Here is a 21,261-nt window from a genome sequence, read left to right on the forward strand (position 1 = left end):
ATGAATAAACATTAATAATTTGTTTATAAACTTTTAACTTATATTTTAGTTTTTAAATTTACATAGATTTTAATTGGTCAACAAGATCTTTCACTGATAACTCATCCTGTTACTTTAAAATTGTTAGAAGTTAAAGGAAAGTTTTCAAATTTTTATGTCTATTTAAACATATTTCTTTACCTGCTTTTTACTATAATGTGGACATTTACTGCTACTCTCCAGTTACCTCGAAATAATATGGTACGAAATGAAAATTTGGGAAAATTTAATGCAGTTATTGTTGTTGCCGTTCTTTCTTATTTGATGACTTTCTTTTTCATGTATAAAGTAAGTTGAAGATCTTAATTGTTAAATTTGATAAAAAAAAAATTTTTCAGTAAATAAAAATACTAATAGGATTAAAAAGAAAAAATGATTTGTTACTTAGTTTTGTGATTAAATGAAACATGAAAATTAGATTTATTACTTAGTTTTGTGATTAAATGAGACATAAAAATAAGATTTGTTACTTAGTTTCTTGATTAAACGAGACATGAAAATAAGATTTGTTACTTAGTTTCTTGATTAAACGAGACATCAAAAATTTCACTTAATTTTTAAAGCATTTATCAAAAATAAAAATAGTAGAAGAAAATTAAAAAAAATTAAAAAAAATTAAAAACTAATGTATAATAAATAGCTAAGCTGTTTTTTATACAAATTGTATAAAACTTTTTGTTGACTTTATTTATATTATTTTTATTTTATTATTATTATATGAACAAATTTTGGTAATTAATGTGTTAGTGGTGTTGTGGTAGAGCGCTTGCCTCATAAAGGGAAAGTTTTGAGTTTGATCCCCACCTTTGCTAGTACTGCACTCAACATATTTCTATGTGCATCAAGTTGTTTGTGAAGGTTATAACCACACTTAAAGTAGCCTCCTTAACTGTAGCGGCTCCTTGACTGTACTAGCTTCTTGCCCTTGGGATGTGAGTAATAAAAATAAAAAATAAAGCAACTTATATTTAATTTTTAATTTTAAATATTAGAAAAAAACTTTTGTTGACTGATAACATTTCTCAAAAGTTTTAAATTTATTCAATTTTTCTGTGTGTTTCATGTTTTCTATATATTTCATATTTGCCATGTTTTCCAGATTTTTCATGTCTTTTTTTTTTTTTTTTTTCAAGATTATTTTATCTCAATGATAATGAGATAATATAAATATCATTTTAATTCTTTGTTTTTTATTAAGAATAATTTTTGATTTTGTAATTGAAAAAAATTTTTTTAAAAGAAATAAGTGGTATGTACAAAATATTTAAGATTAGTGATAAATTTAAGTGACACTTAAAAGGCTGAATTATGGTTTTTTATATGTTAAATATTAAAAAACAATGAAACTAGTCTAAGCAACCAAACTAGTGTCTAAACCAACATGTTTCAACTAAAAAATTTAAAGATTTTTGCCTTTTATTTTGTGGTGTAGTGGTAGAGAGTTTGCTTTGTAAGCATTACCGAGTTTAGTTTTCACTTATTCCTGGTAGTACCACACTGAGCTTGTTTCCTCAAGCATGATATTCTTTATCTTCTTAACTGTAGTTGTCCCCACAGCTTTAAGGAGGTGAACACAAAAAAACTCCACCAAGAAAAAACTCAATGTAAATAACAGCATCAAAGTTTACTATATAAATTTTAACTCATATTATTATTTACATAACTCAACATGAATTATAATGTTAACACAAATCAAAGTAAAATATACTCATTTCATATTTTATTTTTTTAAATACTTATATGTTGGAGAGGGATACATTTTTTTGTTTTTAGCAACACGTGTGATATTTATACTATATAATTAATGTGTTCTATGTAACTTATGTGTACTATATTTTTTATAACATTTTTTTAAATATACTTATTAAAACCAAAATATTGGAATCAGCGTTATGCTGATTTTTTGGTTGTGATTTAAACTTCCTAAAATTAGAACCCTGGTATTTGTTAGTAATTTGAACCCTGCTATTTGTTTTGTGTTAAACTTCTTTAGATTTTTTGAGAAAGTTTGCCTTCTCTATATTTAAATCGTTTGGAATAACTGATTTTACTGTTTGTTGATCTTGTAATAATTTCTCTTTATAGAGTTTAATTGACTTTACAGAGTTTAATTGACTTGACAGAGATTAACTCATTTTAAGCATACCTAAGTTAATAGAGATCAAATAAGATTTAAGAATTTCTTTCAAAAAAAATTTTATTGTAAGTTCATTTTCTTTTTCTTCATTAATTCATCTGCAAGCCAGTTCTCAGTTCAGCAGTTCTCATGGTCCATTATCTTTAAATGATTGTTATCTTTATAAATGAGATCTTAAGGTATGAAATGTTTTTGTTTTTTTTGCAATAAATTTTTTTAAATTTTTCTTAGTTATTTATTAATACCTTTTCTTTTTTCCAAGAATGACTAATTATCTTTTTTTACATCATTAGGACTGAAACTTTCTTAATATATTCTGTTACACTTTTTTTGTTTGTAAGAAATTTCTTTGCAGTTTTTTTTTCATGTTGTTATTTTATTATTTAGTTCTGAAAACATTGAGTAACATTAAAATAATTATTATTTAAAAACTCATAACTAGACAATTTTTTTGCTATTAAGCATTGTAAAAACATTTTAAACTTTGGTCACCATTTTTGATTTTTCAACCCTAAAAAATAGTTAGTTACAAATTACATCGTTATTGAACAAACACTGCATAGTTTAAAGCTAATTGCTTGACACAGTTAAATAATGAATGGTAATGGTGGTGGTGCTGCTAAAAAAAAAAGGCAGCCAAAAAAAGATACAGAATAATGATATTTTTGGAAACAATTAGGAGTTAGATGTTAAAATTTTAAGTTTTTTATACGAATGTAAGCACAACTAAAATCGTTAAAATCTGTGATAGCGTGGTTCCGTAAAAATTGAATTTAGCCATATTTGTAATAATTTTATATTAAAAACTATCAATTTTGTGATTATTAATTTTGGCTTTTTATAAATATTCATATTAATTGCTTAAAACAAGCAGCTCATTTTCAGTATAATCATTGTGACAGCTTGAGGATTGGGTCTCAAAATCTATAATGAACCTTAATTTAAGTAAAACTTAAGTGAGTCAGGAAAACAAACAAAAAGAGTTCCAAAGCACTGATGTTAAAGGAAAAAAACTAAGTAAGTTGAAGATTTTAGCATGAAGTAACAGTTATAGGAAAAGGATACAACTTAGCTAAATGACAAATCATGCAAGATTGAGGGGGTTTTTTTAAACATCTTCACTTCCAACAAGGCTGCAAGCAACCACAATTAGAGTTAGAAGTTACTGGAAGAGAAAAGATGAAATTTATAGAGCAAGATAACAATTAACAGATGATTTAAAAGATTGCAAATTGTATAAATCAGGAAAACAAGATAAAGGAAGCAAATTCCAAAGGACTGATGTTCGAGGAAAAAGGCTAGGCAAATAAGAATTTTTGTAGCTCTTAGGAACAGCCACTGTAAAAGGATGAGACTTAATTGAATGGTGAGTAACACGAGAATGAATTTTAGTAGATGGCATAAGAGATGCTAGCTCTTTAAAACAGTGCCGATTATAGTATTTGTAGAAGAGAGATAGAGAAGCAACATTACAACAATGTGATAATGGCTGGAAGTTGGTTGCAAGAGCAGGTCCAACTATGTTTACAATTCATTTTTTTACTTGTCTAAAAGAGAAAAAACATTGGAATATTGGCCTTGATGGAATATGTAATGATAGCTCACTTGAAATGTGGCTATGTTAGTATTTACAGAAAAAAAGAGAAATAAAAACAAAGTGAAAAGAAATATAAAAAAAAGTGATAATGAAAAAAAAAGAGATAAAGATAAATAGAAAAAAAAGAGAGCCAAAAATAACACAGAGACCCAAGCATAGCAGCTAGAGAGTAGTCAAACAACTTTTATAACGTATTTTTATAATTATGTTTATTTATATGTATTTTTAAACTTGTCTAAAAGTGAGAGGACCTTATTAGAAAAATCAAATCAAATATGACAACAGTTTTCCAAGAAATTTTTAGATGTTGAGAATTATAGGTTCAGAAGAAGGAAAATGAAAAACATGATAAAATTGGGCAACTTTTACAGGTGCTAACTTTGCAATTGATTGTATATATGAGTTCCATGAGAGGTCAGTAGTAAATAATAATCCAAGAAGTGGTTTAGTAGAGGACTTAATAAGAGTGTTGCCATAAATCAACAAAGGTATATCAGCAAAAATTAAATAATAGCAGCAAACAACTAAGCTTTGTTTGAGTTAAAATTCACCACCCACTGCAAGCTGTTAGCTGAGAATGAGGAACACCACCATGTCAGATTTAACTGAATCTTTGATATGTCAAGAGTTTTAGCCATTCCTTCACCACTCCCATTAAATGCACAATAGAATTTTTCTGTTATAAAGGTTAATTGAAGGTGTCTAAGACACCTGTTAAAATTTCTCAAATTATAAAGCGTAATTTTCTTCCTTTTTTTTTCAGAGTAGCTTTAAAAATCATGCCATCTATTGTTAGACACTTATCATGATGGTGACTCCTTGCCAGGCACAGTTAAACTTCAAAAAATTGTAACTGTGCTTACAAATAAAAGTGGAAATTTATACTTACTATCTTACTTGGTAACTATCAGGTGTTTCCTCATAGTCAGACACTTACAGTTCTAACCCCTAGCCAGACAAACATATATGTTAGTAATATTGTTTTCTATTAGCATTCAATAACTGTAAGAATCTAAGATAAATAAAATTTGTAATAAATATTAATTTAAAAGATGATTTTTATAGCTATTTATCTCAAAATAATAAAAATATAAATAACCACCAAATATAACCACGACAATTGTTAAGGAAATTGTTTTGAAAATTTTTAGGCAATTTTTTGTTTTATTATTATTTATTTTACTAATTTTTCAACTTTTTTTCTTTCATTTTTAGTTATATATGGAATATTCTATTTCCTTGAAATTGAATGAGAAATATAAGCAAGCAAAGTTATTCGAACTTCAGCTTGATATTCAATTTTGTCATCCTGCTTGGCCTGTAGAGGGAACATTGCTTAAAAGCAATTTAGACACTTTAAAACTACGCTCATCTAAATTTTTTACAAGTGGATGGAATTTAATTGAAGCTTTTTGTTTGCTCATGTCAACCGTTCAAATGATCTTTACTGTATATTGGTATTGCAGTCCAACAAAAACTTTCATTTTAAACATGAGAATGTATTTCTCATCAGTATTTATTCTTGTAACTTGGTTACGATTGAACAGAGCATTAAGATCTTTGCAATTCCTAGGTCCATTCATTGACATGCTTGGGGAAATGGCAATTGCAGCTGCTCGTTTTTGTTTTTTGTATACTGAGTTCTATATACCATTTGCTGTAATGTTCTGGGTAATTTTCGGAAGAAATGGTGAGAATTATTTTTTTTAAATTCAGCAATCATTGCTTAGGTAACTTTATTTTACCACTAACTATAAGACTAATTTAGTTATCTGTGGACTATCCAGGGGATGTCCTCTCAGTAAGTACAAATCGGGTTTAGCAGGTGTAAAAAATGTATTGTGTATGTTTTTTATGTGATAAACATGTCTTGTGCTTACTAGGCTTCCTCTTAACAAAAAATTTAGAAATTTTTGCTGGGATTTTTAAAAAATTTAAATTCTATAATTTACCACTAATTAAAAAATATGTTATATTAAATTTTTTTGTTTTGTAGCCTAAATGTACAGGCTAAATGTCGCTTAGTAGAATAGATAGAAATTTTTAGAAGAGATGCAGTTTTTCAATAACTTGATTGTTACTCATTTATTACATGATTTGAATTTGATAAAAAATTTAATAAAAATAAACTTTTTTATATAATTAGTATAATCAGTATAAATAAGATATTTGATTTCTGATTTGATTTGATTGATGAATTGAAGAATTTAAAAGGATTCAAAAAGATTTAAAAGGAATTGAAAAGGAAAAGAATTTAAAAGGATTCAAAGAATTTATAGTTAGAGAATATTAAGTAACATTTTGTTTATTATTTTTAAAATAATTATTTAGTTTTTAATAAGTTATTAATCTGTTTAATGTCAGTTTTAACTGATGTTAACAGTTAAATAATGTTTTTATTTATTTTAAAGGTGTAAAAAGTGGAATCAAAAATAAAGTTTTAACAAATTATTAAGATAAATGTTGCCATTCATAGGGAAACATTGGTGCCTATGTTTTTTAAAAACTTTTCTCTGTTTTTCAAAAGCTTTTCTCTGTTTTTTAAATGGTTTTCTTTTTTTACATTTGCTTTTTAAATTTTTAATTTAAGCGTTTTAACTTTCTGTTATTTATTCTAAGCTTCTCTCTTTTTTTTCAATGCTATTGCAGAGTGATCATAGCTATTGTCTAAAGTATTATATTTACTATACTGTATTGTTTATACTAAGTGTATAACTATTGTTGCAGAATAAGATTTTTCAGGTTCATTAACTTTAATCAGACTATACCTTCATTTGTCAAACATACATTGCATTATGGGATGGCATCAGAAGGTTTTAGTCTACTACTACCAGCATACAAAAAAAAGTGCAGTTAACAACCACTCGAAATAATCAAAGTTGCTGTCTTGACCTCCCAGAATGAATTCTTGCCAGTCAATGTACCCAGAATGGGTACCTTGACTGTCAATTAAATACTAAGACTAACGCTAACGCTACTTAGAGTAAGTAGCATTAATTTTGTTATTAGTTTTGTAAATATTATAATATATTCAAACCTAAAATAAAATTGTGTTAAAATATTGTTTTAGGTTTGTTCTGCAAATATTGAATTTCTTTTAGATACCATTGTAAAAATAATAGCAATGATATATAATTACGAAATGTTTTTCTGCATTACCTAAATACTTTTTGCTACAGTGATAACTTAGAGCTTCATCCTAGACAACATATTGATAATTTCCAGCAAAATCTCCTAATATTACACAAGCTACTGTAAGCCCCAATCTGTTACAGAAGTGAGATCTGATTCAAGATCACCTGCCTGATCAGCCCTAAAGCAAGAGGATCGAAAACAGTATTAATTAACTGACTCAAGTTGGATATAAGAAATTTGTTGATCAAAGACTCAAAAACCTTGCTAATAACAGAAAGAAGACTGATTGGACGATATGTGTTCATATCGTCCAATCAACAAAGTTCATTTGAGATACATGTGCAAATGTATCTAAAATGAACTTTGATGATTCAGATGAAGAAGTTAACATCATTTGACTTGCTGTTTAACCTAAATAATGCATTTGTACTATCCATATTACTTTTATAAAAATATCTGCAAATATTGTTTATGTCATGCTTACATCAGTATGGGATTTAAAATAAATATAACTTTTGTATCATTTTTTAAAGTAAGCTTTTACTCAAAAGTACAAGTCAAAGTGTTTTGAAGCAAAAAAGCATCAGAAAACTGTTACATACTGCAAAAGCAAAAAAAAAAAAAGTATCACTATACTTTTTGGAAAAAGTGATAAGTATGACAAAATCAAAAATGACAGTCTTTTTGTTTAATTTGTGTTTTTATTCCTTTTCCCCCACAAGGATTGCTTAGGACTTTTTATATGTCATTCAGGATACTAAGAGTAGACAAAAAATGCTGACAGACTTTTTGTTGCAATTTGTTCTAGGTAGGCCTACTTTTTTTCTTAAAATGCCTGTACTATAAAAGATAATATAAATATTCCAAAAAAAAAGGTTTTTGCCTGACTGAACGCTTTCGACATACAGTAAATGCAAGCTGCATAGCGCTTCTTAACAGGGCCTGTCAAAGTATTTTTTTTGTTGTTGTTGCAAATTTAGTTCTATTACTCTAATTTTAGTTCTATTATCTCTAAATCCTTAAATAAAATTTGTAAAAATATAAAATAAAACAGTATTTTTGTTTAATTGATAAAACTTTTTAGTTTTTATTTAGGAAGTATTTTATTAAACTCATTTTAATAATCAGAACATAAGAAAATTTTCTTATGTTCTGATTAAAAAGATTAGAAAAGGTGGAAAACAAACTGTGGCACAATGTCACAGTGTCATGGAAAGCCACAGTGTGGCTTTCAAAATATTGTTTTGTTATAATTTTAGACTACTTTTCTTTCGATAGAATTCTTAAATTTAAAAAAATAATTAAACTAGAATTGCCAATCAAAATCTTTCACTAACTTTATTTTATCAAAGGAGTATTTTTATTCACCCTTCACAAAATTCAGTTGCTTGGTATCTATGGGCGACCACGAGAGTACACCTCTGATATATATATGCATATAGTATTATTTACAGTGACAGATTTTACAAAAAAATGGATATTTACAGGGACATTAGCAATATCTGGGACATTATTGTCTACCCGTTAAGCTTTTTTTGTAAAAAAAATGTTCCCATTAATAACTTCTATACAGAGTGAAAACTACATACATTAACTATTTTATAGCCTGGTGCCAGTAAGAGTGCTGCTACATCGACTGAGGGTTTGGTTAGGGTCAAAGTCAAGTTCAGAGTTTGAGTCAGGGTTAGGTTGGGCTAGGTTTAAATATGGTTATATTGCTGTAATTAATCATTTTTCTAAGTAGATGAATAAAAATATGAAGAAAAATGTTATAAAAAATATATTTTTATAACAAAAAGAGGCTGTCCATTAATTGTGTCAGCAAAATAGGCTCGAGTGGGGGTCTGAAATTTTTTGACTATTGCTAACAAGCAAGAGAGAGGGAGGTCTAGTAAAGTTGGCATCAACAATGTTACTTTTTTAAATAAATAAATAATCAATTTTCAAATAAAAGAAGGGAAAAAAAAATGATATTTTTCCATTTTACTGATTTTTTCCATCTAGCTACTGTTATACTAATAGAGATAAAAAGGAAGATGGTTTATGTTTGCGTATACTTGCGTATAGTTCATTATAAGACATTATAAATAGTATAGACAGATTTAGTTCTAACAAATTGAAATTAAAAATTTTCTTATATTTTTTACATCTTTTATTTCATCTTTCTTATATTTCTTTCTTTTTTATTTCTTTATTGTTTTTTGTTTTATTGTTATTACTTTTTTTGTTAAGATTCTTTGTTTTACTATAGATATCAATTTTTGTTTTACTATAGATATCAATTTTTCCATCTTTCTTTTGGTTTGATGTATTTAATTTTTTAAATTAACTTTCATCATTTTAGATATTAATAATAAAAATGATATTTACATAATACTTAGTGATATTAATAATGGCAATAATACTTTGTAGATGTTAATAATGGAGATAACGAATATGGAAAGTTCAATGACCTGCTGTATCAACTTTTTCTTCTTTTGTTTGTGGGTGGTTATGATTTTAACACCCTCGCTTCAGTCAATCAGTTATATGCACGACTTGCCATAAGTACTCATTTTGTTCTTGTCAGTATTATCAGTTTAAATTTATATATTGGATTATTGGGTGAAGCATTTGGTAGAGTTACTGATAGAGCTGCTGCTAAAGTGTCTTTAACTTCAGCTGTTGAGTATGCAACATATGACTGGCTTGTACCACATCTGGAAGAAAAATTTGAAATTTATATCAACAAGTTTTGTGCTCCTATGGTCAGTTCATATTTTTTGGTTTTTAAGTTAAAATATTATTGTTTACAATTTAATTCCTAACAAAGGTATTGGCTAACAATTTATATATAACAATGTATATTATTTTATAAATTATATATTTTTTTTAAAACAAAACATCATTAAATAAAACAACTTTTTATTATTTACAATTACTATATATATATACAACTCTCAGAGTTAGGTTAGCATTCAGCGGTGCCGACCTAACTGCCCACATAAAACTGTTTGATGTCAGCAAAACATTGACAACCTCATTTTTAATTTTAATGTAACCCCTTTGTGTCAAATATTTTTTGCCGGCCTGATGCCAACCCATAACAGTTTAAGGTCAGCAATTTAATGCCAACATCATTTTTCCAAATTCCGAGGGTTGTATATATATATATATATATATATATATACACACACACACACACACACACACACACACACACACACACACACACACACACACACACACACACACACACACACACACACACACACACAAAACAATAGAACAAAATATATAAAATATATATATATATATATGTTTTACAAAAAAAATTAATTACATCTGCATCATCAATTAACAACTAGTAGATTAACCAACTACAAAAATACTAAATATAGATGAAGCATATTATTTTCCCACTGTTCCCTCCTCATATTTCACTTTCTATAAGAGCCACACTGAAAAAGAGAGGAGCCTTTGCCCTAAATTTGGCCCCACACCCTATATGCCTTATGGGATGTGGACCCTCTATTTGTTCTGCTGTATTCTGAAAAAGGATTATAAGATTAATCTAAAGTGAAAAAAATTATGATTATTATGATAATTTATGATAAAAGAAGTAAAAACAGAAAAACAAAAAGTATTAACACTATAAATCAATTTGCCTGTTGCTGATTTTTTTTCTAGAGCATTGTTAAAAATAGTCAAAATCTGAAAGAAAAGACATTAATTGCAAAGACATTTAGCTATTACACAAAATAGCAATAACATAATGGCTATCAGTGCAAACAAATTTTGTAATTTGACAAGGTGATAAAATTATTCTTACCTTGGTTGCAACAAACAAATTTTTTAAATTATTAACTAATGATCAACATAGTAATTTTTAAATAATTAAAATTTACTAAATTAAAATCATATTTTAACAAATATTTTCAAGGTATCTTCATATATATATATAGAATATATACATATGAAAATACCTTAAAAAATATATTAAATCATATAGGTATAATTTTTTACATACTTCTTCTTTAGTTAAATGATGAAAATTTTTACCATATTCAAATGTCATGGTCATATGACCATGATCAGTACCATGGTCATATTCGTTGGTATAAGTATTTTTCTTTTTAATTATAGGATAAAAATTTTTGATTTCTTCATTAAATGTCAATGCATTGGTTTTGTCGCTTCTTCCATCAAAGAGAATACAAGAATGATTTTCAAACTCAATTCTATTCTTTTCATTTATCTAATGTTCTGACATAACTTTATCTCTGGCTCTATGTGCTTTGTATTTGTCCAGCAATAAAAAAAAACTTTTTTTTATTGTTGACAATATTTAAGTCACCACCATACCTTTTAAAAACCCTGATGCAATTGCTGTAGCAGTATTTGAAACTTTATTTATAATTGAAACAACAGCTGCATTTTAAATCATAATATAATTTCGTTTTACTTTGAAATTCTTACATTTATCTAATATATCATTATTAGAAAACCCTTTATAGTCATTTCTAAAATGCCCTTCATCTTACTACTTTGAACAATTACTTTTCACTTCTTATTAGTCTCTATATAATCCAGCAAATTATTTTGCTAACAACTTTTGATAACAACATTATTTTACTTGAAGATTAGTTTAGTGGCCACTTTTTCTTATTTTTAATAACTTCTGGGGTACCACAAGATTCTTTACTTAGTCCTGTATTGTTTCTCATCTATATTGATGTTTTATTAATTTTATTAATGGCTTCTTGGATTATCATTCACAACTGCCCTTTTATGGAAATCACATATGCAATTGGTTGCGAAGGTTGCATCTACCTTTGCAATCATATGGAATCATTTTGTTGTTCCTGTATGGAATCATCTTTGTATGGAGTCATCTTTGTATGAAATAATCTTGTTGTCTCTGTATGGAATCATCTTTGTATGAAATCATCTTGTTGTCCCTGTATGGAATCATCTTAGTATGGAGTCATCTTTGTATGGAATCATCTTTTTGTCCCTGTATAGAATTATCTTTGTATGGAATCATCTTGTTGTCCCTGTATGGAATCATCTCTGTTTAGAATACTTTTGTCATATTTGGGTTCTTCTATTGATCCCTTTTCTCTTCTTGGTAAAAAAACATATTTAATGTAGTTGGATCTGCTTTATCTGCCAAGTTTGAGCCGCTGTCCCATCTTTCTAAGGTTGCATCTCATTTTTTCTTTTTACAAATGCTATCATGGTCTTTTGAAGATGCTTAAACTGAAAATCATGTTTTCTTTCTCTTTAAGGCCATTCTTTATTCTCTAGTAACTCCCAGCTTAAATTTTAGGTATTTGCAGCTTTGTTTGAAAAAAATTATTTTCAAAAAATAAAAAAGTGCAATAACAACCATAATAATGATCATTTTAACAATTAGAACAATAATAGAATATTAAATAAACACATACATAAATGCATAACCACAGCTACTGTGTTTTGCCAGAATAATGGATAAAGTTGGCAAAACATTTACTCAAATGTTTTGCCAACTTTATCCATTAAATTTTTAATATTAATATTCAAAAGTTTTTACCATTCAAGAGTTTTCTGGTGGAGTTGTTCACGATTCACCATTAAATAAGATTTTAAGATTAAATAAGATTTTTTTCTTATAAATAGTTGTGTTTTTTTTTTCATAGATGATATTTGGAAGTATATTCCAAAGTTTTGGACCCTAGTGGGATAATGCTCAATTACCAAAACGATTACTGCATTTTGTTTCCTTTAATTTTAGTGTTCCTTCTGACATAAGTAGTGAATTAAATTGCATAATGACGCTGGTGCTTCCAGAATAATAGATTTGTGCATTATTAAAAGGAACTTGAAATAGATTCTTTCACTAATTTTTAGCCAATGCAAGTTGTTAAATTCCTGATCTCTTACATGATTTTCTATTCTAGTTTTAAATATTAGTCTTGCTGCATAATTTTGAACAGACTGCAGTTTTTTTAACAGTGTCTTTTTAATTCCAAAGAAGAGGAAGTTGCAATAACCTAGCTGTGCAAATATTAGAGAACATACTATGGTGCACAAATCTTTGTGCAATAAGAATTGTTTTATTTTGGATATTTTGCTCAATATATTGTAGATAGTTTTTAACAATCCTATTTATTTGTGTTTTTAAAGACAACTCATTGTCAAGTATCACACCTAAACTTTTTGCTGAGTCAACAAATCTAATGCATTCCTTGTTAACAAAAGTGCCTTTAATAATATCTTTTTGAATGCTAAGTGGTGCCATAATTAATATTTTTGTTTTTGATTGGTTAATACATGAATTAATAATAAATAACATAAATTTATTATAAATTTTATAATAAACGGCTGTTGTTCAACATGTTGTAAATTTTATTTTTAAAAATCTAAAAACATATTTAAAACTTGCCATAAATTCGCTTTAATTCTTAAATCTACTTGAAAAAATCACATTAAGGAAATTTTTTTAGATTTGGTATTTTATTTTGTTACACAATTAAAAATGCAGCTTTTAATAAAATTTTATCTTTCAGCGTGTTAAAAAAAATCGAAACCCAAAAGCTACTTCTTCACAAACTGTTCTATTAGAGGCAAGTCGAAAAATGCTTGAAATGTTAAAGACTTTAGAGCGTATTGAAGACGATTCGAAAACAAGCAACAAAAAGCTAGAATTTTTTAATCAACAGGTATTTTTATTCAATTTTTTTTATACAAATCTTTTATCAAACTATAGATGTTGATTTAGTTAAACAAAGTAAAATTAATAACATCAATTAGAATAGTTATTACCATAAAGTAAGAGTACTTAATATTTTTTTTTAATGCAACAATTTATTGAAATTTGCATTAAAATAAGATATATTTAACTTTCTAAACTTAAAGTGGTCAAATAGCGAACAATTTGTAACAATATTTATGTAAACAATGTTTTATGAGTTTATGATTAAACTAAAGTTGTAGAGCAATTTGTTAACTAGGAATTCTGACTTGCACATTTGCCTTTTGTTTTTCAAGATTTGTTTTTCAAGATATGTATTTTGAAGTTGAGTAACTTTCTCAACTGTAGTAAGCCCACACAATCTTGGGGAGGTGAGTGCAGTAAAAATAAAATTATAATATTTGTGCATAAATGAAATCATCTCTATTCATTTAACATTTTATGCGGTAGTGGTGTAGTGGTAAAGCGCTCGCTTCATAGGCGAGAGGTTCCGAGTTTAATCCCCACCACATCCCTGGTAGTACCGTGCTCAATTTGTTTCTCCGCGCAGCGGCCTTGTTCGTCAAGGTTCTTGTTTCGGAGTTATAGAATTGAGAGAGGGTTATAACCACTATTAAGTAGCCTCCTCATCTGTAGTGGCCTTCTTGGCCTTGAGGAGGTGAATAACAAAAAAAAACAAAAAAACATGAGCAAGTAATTTTTTTCGTTCATTCTATTATTTATTTGAACAAGTTATAACCAGAAAAAGTATTACAAGAATGCTTGATTACAAAATCATCAAATTTGATTGTTATAATATTTATAATAATATTTCTATGATCTAATATTATTTTTGATACAGACCATTTAATAGATACTAGATATAGACCACAGACCTTGTTAAGAAGCGTTACACTATTCGAATTTTATGTGCAAAATGGATTTTCACACTTTAAGCCATTTACGTTACGCCAAAACTTTTTTCAACTAAACCAATCTTTTTTCAATTTGATTAAAATCTTTGAAAATAGTTTATGCAAAAAAACATTTAGATTTTTTTAGATAAAAAAACAAACTTAAATAAATTTTTTTCTACTTTCTGTTTTTAAAAAACTTAAAACTAATTAAAATTTATTTTATTTAATTAAATTTTTAAAAAAATTTAAAATGCTTTGTTTACTTTTTCTTTTTTTTTTTTTGCTCTAAAGTTTCTGAACTATGTTGAAAAAAAGAAAGTTCTTTCTAATAAATTTTAATAAAATTCAAGTTATTTTAAAATGTTCGTTTTACATAAAACTATTTTGTTTATTTATATACAGTTTCAAATCAATAATTTTTTTTTCATTCTATTATGAAAGTTACAAAACTACTTAATGCACTTATAACTGTATCAACTGTATATAAATGCATTTGCAGGATAAATTATAATTAGGCTTGTAGAAGTATTATTTTATATATTAAATATTATATAAGAGAATTTTTTTAGTAAACTTTATACGAGCTGTTTAGCTTTACAAACGCCTAACCCCAGGGGCGTGGTGGCTCTAAAAAGCCCGTGCGGGATTTTTATTAAAAGGCCTATATATGCGGGATTTTACCATATATGCTTGATGTAAAGGCCCATACGAATATATATATATATATATATATATATATATATATATATATATATATATATATATATATATATATATATATATAATAACTGACCTTATTCTAATAAATCATTAATATAAACCAATAAGTTGAGATAATACTATTTGTAATTAATAATATTGTTATATTTTTATATATAATTAATATAAGTATAATATAATTAATATATTATATATAATTAATATAAGTAATATAATTAATAATATTTGTAATTAATAATATTGTTTAATACATCAAAATAAAAAATGGTAACAACACGGTGCAGCGACCACGTTTTTGTTTTGATTTTCTTAAAACACAACTTTACCGCAAGCAAATACGATTAGTATTTTATTGTTTGAAGAACATTAGTTAAAAAATTAGTTAAAAAAAATAAGGTGTTTTGAGTTGTATTTTAAGGAATTAAATATATAATTCCTTTTAAATATAAAATTATTTTTAGTCATAATTGTTTAAAAAATGCGCGATTTATTTTGATGTAAATAATTAATAAGATATTTTGTTTACTGTTAATTCAATAACGTAAAGTTTTAATGACGTTCGTTTAATTTATGAAAATAAATTACGATCACGAATATGTTATTGGTAACTGATAAATAACAAAAAAAAAACTCTTTATTGTTTAAAAACATTTTTAAAAAGAATTTACAAATTAAAATAAGAAAAAATTTATTAACAGTTAATAAAATAACCAAAAACCAACTGTAAAATTATAAGAAAAAAAACAAACATTATTTTACGTTTCATGAAAAAAATATTTTTTTCAAAATAAAATTTAGTTCATATTTGAAAAAAATGATAAGAATGATTTTTTAAATAAGAACTTAGATTTCATTTGTAACTTTTGTTATAGTGAGAAAAAAAAACTGTTTGTATGATTTTTAACGCGTTATTAAAATAACTTTAAATACAAAGCGGTACCTGAAGTGACGCAATATAACTTCTAACAATGCAAAATATATTTGCTGAGTTGAGTTACTTTGAAATGCGTTACGCGTTTTCCCTACGCTGCGAAATCTCGTAACAAGGCCTGTATTACTATATAATGATATATATTTTAGTATATTATAATATAAATTTTTTTAAATTTTATATAATTTTTTTTCTAAAATAAATATTGAAAATCTTGAAAAATAAGAAAATTCTTTTTAGTTTATGCTTTTGTTTAATTCGGTGTTCTAACTTTTTTTAACATTTTCGCATAAACTCACAACAGCTAAAATGCCGCTCTAAAAATGGTGCCGTTATTGACTTAGTTTGAACATAAAAGTTTTTATAATGTAGTTTTATTTAGCAGTTCATTATCATTTTTTTAATCTGTCTGAGGACAGGATATTACGGAGTGATTTCTTTTTTTACATACAATAATATAAATATAAAAAACTTTATTTATTATTAAAGAAGTTTAAATCTGTTTTGAAACGTTACAAAAATGCAAAACAAGAGTTCGATCCTTATTTATATAAAACTTAATTTAAAACTTAACACTAAATCATTTTTCTTAAATGAATTAAAACGCAATACCATTACCATATAGTAATTGTATTGCTGTTCTCATGAAAAAAATATCATAATACGCCTCAAAACATCTACTTTGTTTGCAATATTTTTATTATGCAAAATACTAATATAATTGTGCTCAAAGTTGAAGACTTTAAATCAAGTGATTAATAAAATTTAATTTGTGCTAACATAAATATTTTTAATGATTGTGGAATTTCTTTAAAATGCAGAAAAAATTAAAATTTGCCAAAAGGCCCATATTTAGATGAAATAGTGAAAAGCCCATGCGGGAATCCCGCTTAGCCTCTGGGGCCACCACGCCTCTGCCTAACCCACAATTTTAATTTCTGGGCGACCCATATGTCATATTTTCTTGTTTATAGTTTATTTTTTATGATTATATTTTGTATTTTTTTTTATTTGTAAAATTAAAAAAAGGGCCTCAAAATCAAATAATATACATTGTGGGTTCATATAACAGGTCACTTAACAATTTTATGAAAAGATGATTTTTTTAGTTTTAAAATTGTTTTTGAGCAAAAAGTTTTTCCATTAAAAGTTTATCCATTATCCATTTCCAAGTTTTTTAGATTGATCAAAAAATGAATTTCAATTGTTAACTAGTTTATGCAAAAATTTTGTTAAAATTAAAATGTTAAAAAAAATTAATCTTTTTTTTTTTTGATTGTTAAGAAATTCACCCATAAACAATTGCCCCCTCAAAAAAAAAAAAAAAACTAAATTGTGAGAAAGCAAACATAAGACAATAATGTTTTGTGTATTTTATAATGAATGTTTTAAGAAATAAATGGTGTAAGTTTTTAAATAAGAAATTTTTTTTTTTTTGAAACAACATTAATGTTTTTCAAATTTTTTTATAATAATATTGTTTAATCTAGATATATTTCATTAATATTTTATAAATACAAATACTTTAAATGAATTTTAACGAGGTTTCAAATTAAATTTAATTACAATGTGGTACTTTAAAATATTCAACTGATGTAATTTAAATTTTAATGATGTAAATACGTTTATTGAATAAAGTTACATTTACTTGCATTACACTTTTCCGTCACATAACAAAATTTTATAACAAGGCCTTTAGACCATAGATAATAGATATAGACCATAGATAATAGATATTGACCATAGGTATGATCTATGGTATAGACCTTTTTCTATGATCTATGGTATAGACCTTTTTTTTTTTTTAGATTTTCATCATTATTTTTTTCACTGATAATTTTTCTTTTTCTTTATGCTGTTTATTTTTTATGGGTGCGAAGAAGAAAAAATATATTTTTGTTAATTAAGTATATAGATTCAAAATACCTGTAATTATTGTTAATTATGCAAATTTATCTTATTTTGATAATGTCGCATGGAAGTTTGTATATGTTTGTTTGTATAATATTCCATGGAAGTTCTAGAGTTTATTGCAAACTCTCATTTTTACAAAAATGAAAATAGTAATAGAATTACTAAAACCAAAATCCTAAATTAAATAGACAAAAAAAACTTTTTAAAACCTAAAATGATTTCACCATAAGCAAATCAGTTTCAGGACCATCTATTTTAAGATTTTAAGGTTGACTACCTAAGGTAAAATCAACTTTTTTTTAAATTATTGTTGATAACCACCTTTTAATCAAAAATAAGAACCCTTGGTCTTGGTCCATTAAAAATGAAAGTTTTATTTAACGTCATAAATGAAATTAATCATAGATAATCATTACTGAAAACAAAACTTGTAGTTAGAAAGTAAATATAAGAGTCTATTAAAATTCAAACAAAAAAGCTTGACTTTATAAGATTTAAGATCAAAGTTTATTTCTTTTCTGAAAAATTTTTTTTAAATAAAAACAAGTACTGCTTTTTTTATAGATGTTTTAAACACCCCCATATACGTAGAAATATTTGTTTAGTTGCAGTTATATTGTCCTTCAGCCTGATTGCTGATAATGGTTCATTTTTTTTTTTAATTGAATAATATTGTCCAAAAAGTTGCATTGTAATGTCAAAATTGTGCCAGTTTTGAAACATATCATCCTTTATCTTTACTTAAAAGTTTTTTTTTAGTAGCTAGTATTTACTTATATCTAGTTCCTTATTTCTAAGCATTTAAAATTTAAAGCATAGAATAAATAAAATAATAGAAAATTCTCTTAATTAACAAACACTAAATCTTTTATCTTGAATCTAATAACTTACTTTCTGATCATCAATATGGATTTAGATCTTCTTGTTTTACTACTGATTTGTTAACAATAATAACTTATAGGTTTTATCATGCATTAAATAAATGTGGAGAGGCTAAGGCTATCTCTCTCAACATTTCTAAAGCCTGTAATAAAGTTTAGCATGCTGGTCTTTTTTATAAGCTCTCTTCTTATGATGTAACAGGTAACATCATTAAGATTATTGAATACTTTCTTACCAGTTGTAGTATTAAAATTACTCTTCTTCGTTTTCTGTAACTTAAGGAGATCTAAAGAGGATGAATGTTACTATGTAACTTAAGGAGATCTAAAGAGGATGAATGTTACTATCTAACTTAAGGAGATCTAAAAAGGATGAATGTTACTATGTAACTTAAGGAGATCTAAAGAGGATGAATGTTACTATGTAACTTAAGGAGATCTAAAGAGGATGAATGGCGATTTTTATTTTTCATTTTTTTTTTATTTCTTATAACATGAAAAAATTAGTAAAGCAATTGCGAAATGATCGTGACAATATGAAACAAAATAAATTTTATAAAAATAAAATAAAAAAATTGTATAAACATTTAAATATCAAAAAAATAAAAAAATATATTTATTTCCATTAAATAAGAATTCTTTTCAGTAAGTAAAAAAGTTTTACGAATTATCAACAATAGGGTTATTTCCTCAGGAATTGCACCGGCAGGCTTTTTTCCTATATTTATAAAAAAGCTATTAAATGTTTCAGCAATTTCTTTATTAACAAAAAGCATCTCCTCTATTATCATCTCTTTGCAATCTTTTTGGAAGATTATCACTTATCACAATTTCCACTCCTGTTATTTCTTTAATTACATTCCATGTTTTCCTTGCATTTCCAAATGTTTTATTAAGTAACAAATTTTTTTTGGATTGCTTTTTTAATTTTTCAAAAGAACTTTTATATTTTTTGTATTTTATTTCATTTTTGTAGTAAATATTATAAATTTAATAACAAAGTAAAATATCATTTTTAATGATTACAAATTTCTAAATGAGGTTCGGAGTTCGACTCCCACCACGTCCCTGGAAGTACCGCGCTCAACTTAGTTTCTCCGCGCAGCGGCCTTGCTCGGCAAGGTTCGTGTTTCGGAGTTAAAGAGTCGAGAGAGGGTTGCACCACGAATAATGACTAAAAAAAAATAAAAATAAAAATATTAAAAAAAAAAAAAAAAAAAAAAATTGAGTATCCTCCTCGACTGTAGTGGCCCCCCTCGGGCCTTGGGGAGGTGAATAATCTAAAAAAAAAAAAAAAAAAAAAAAAAAAAAGGTAAGGTCCTAATTTTTATATTTAAGCTACTTTTTCATATTGTAAAAAAATTAAATAATAATTTCTTTATAAACAGATTTTGTAAACGACTTTGTCAAAATGCATTAACACCGTTGTTAATGTTACAACCCAATGTGTACATATATACTTTTATGTTTTTTGTGTGCATATTATATTATAATTCATGTTGAGAATTTGATCAGTGACCAATGTTTCATAATCCAATCTAAGATAATTCTCTCCGTCACCTTACTCGGTAAAGGTGAGAGACACCAGCTAGTAGTAGTAAGTCTTGACTTTGTTTTCTTTTTTGAGGGTAGACGTGACAATTGATTTGCGTTGAGATTTTAACACTCCTTAGAGAGTAGTTAAATTTAAGCAAATAAATTTAATTGAGTTTTTTTTTTTTACTTTGCTATTAAAATTAAAAAAACTTTCATGTTTATTTTCATATTTTCATATTTTTCATATTTTCATTTTTTTACCCAGTAAGTTTTTTTAACTCTTTTACTTGTTTCAGACTAAATTATAAAATCCTTCGCTATAGTAATTTTTGAAATGTTGTTTTGATACGTAGAAAGTGGTCATTCAGTTAAGTAAATTTAAAAAAAGCTTAAAAGATTTTAAGAAAACCATCGAAATAATCTAGAGTTGCCAGATGTCTTGCAACTCTAGATTGAGTGCCAAACTTAATAAAATCAAAATTTCAGCCAATATAAAAAACAAGCTTTTCATCAATACTTTTATGGGTTGGCATTTAAAATATTGAAAGTTAATTGTATTCTAATTATTGAATCAATAATTATTTTAATTCTGCAAATTAGCCGGTTTACAGATAAACAATAAGTAAAACAGTTTTAGCAAAATATCCTTTAAGAAATCCTCAATCAAAAATTCTTTAAGAATTCAACTACTTTTAACAATGCTCTTGAAAAACAACAGGTAAATTGATTTGTAGTGTTAATATGTAATGTTTTCTCTTTT

At 26.1% G+C, this 21,261-nt stretch overlaps 1 protein-coding gene across 1 annotated transcript in view; it reads left to right on the top strand.

Moving 5' to 3' along the window:
* The window catches only part of LOC100200850 (uncharacterized), a 65,634-nt gene that overhangs the window by 39,607 nt on the left and 4,766 nt on the right, over positions 1-21,261 (top strand). Inside the window, exons 6-9 of the mRNA XM_065791821.1 lie at positions 67-327; positions 4,989-5,463; positions 9,321-9,655; positions 13,439-13,591. Of these exons, the coding sequence (XP_065647893.1) occupies positions 67-327; positions 4,989-5,463; positions 9,321-9,655; positions 13,439-13,591 (1,224 nt within the window). The remainder of the gene's footprint in view (positions 1-66; positions 328-4,988; positions 5,464-9,320; positions 9,656-13,438; positions 13,592-21,261) is intronic.

The sequence above is a fragment of the Hydra vulgaris genome, chromosome 02 (assembly GCF_038396675.1).
Source record: "Hydra vulgaris chromosome 02, alternate assembly HydraT2T_AEP".
Classification (NCBI taxonomy): domain Eukaryota; kingdom Metazoa; phylum Cnidaria; class Hydrozoa; order Anthoathecata; family Hydridae; genus Hydra; species Hydra vulgaris.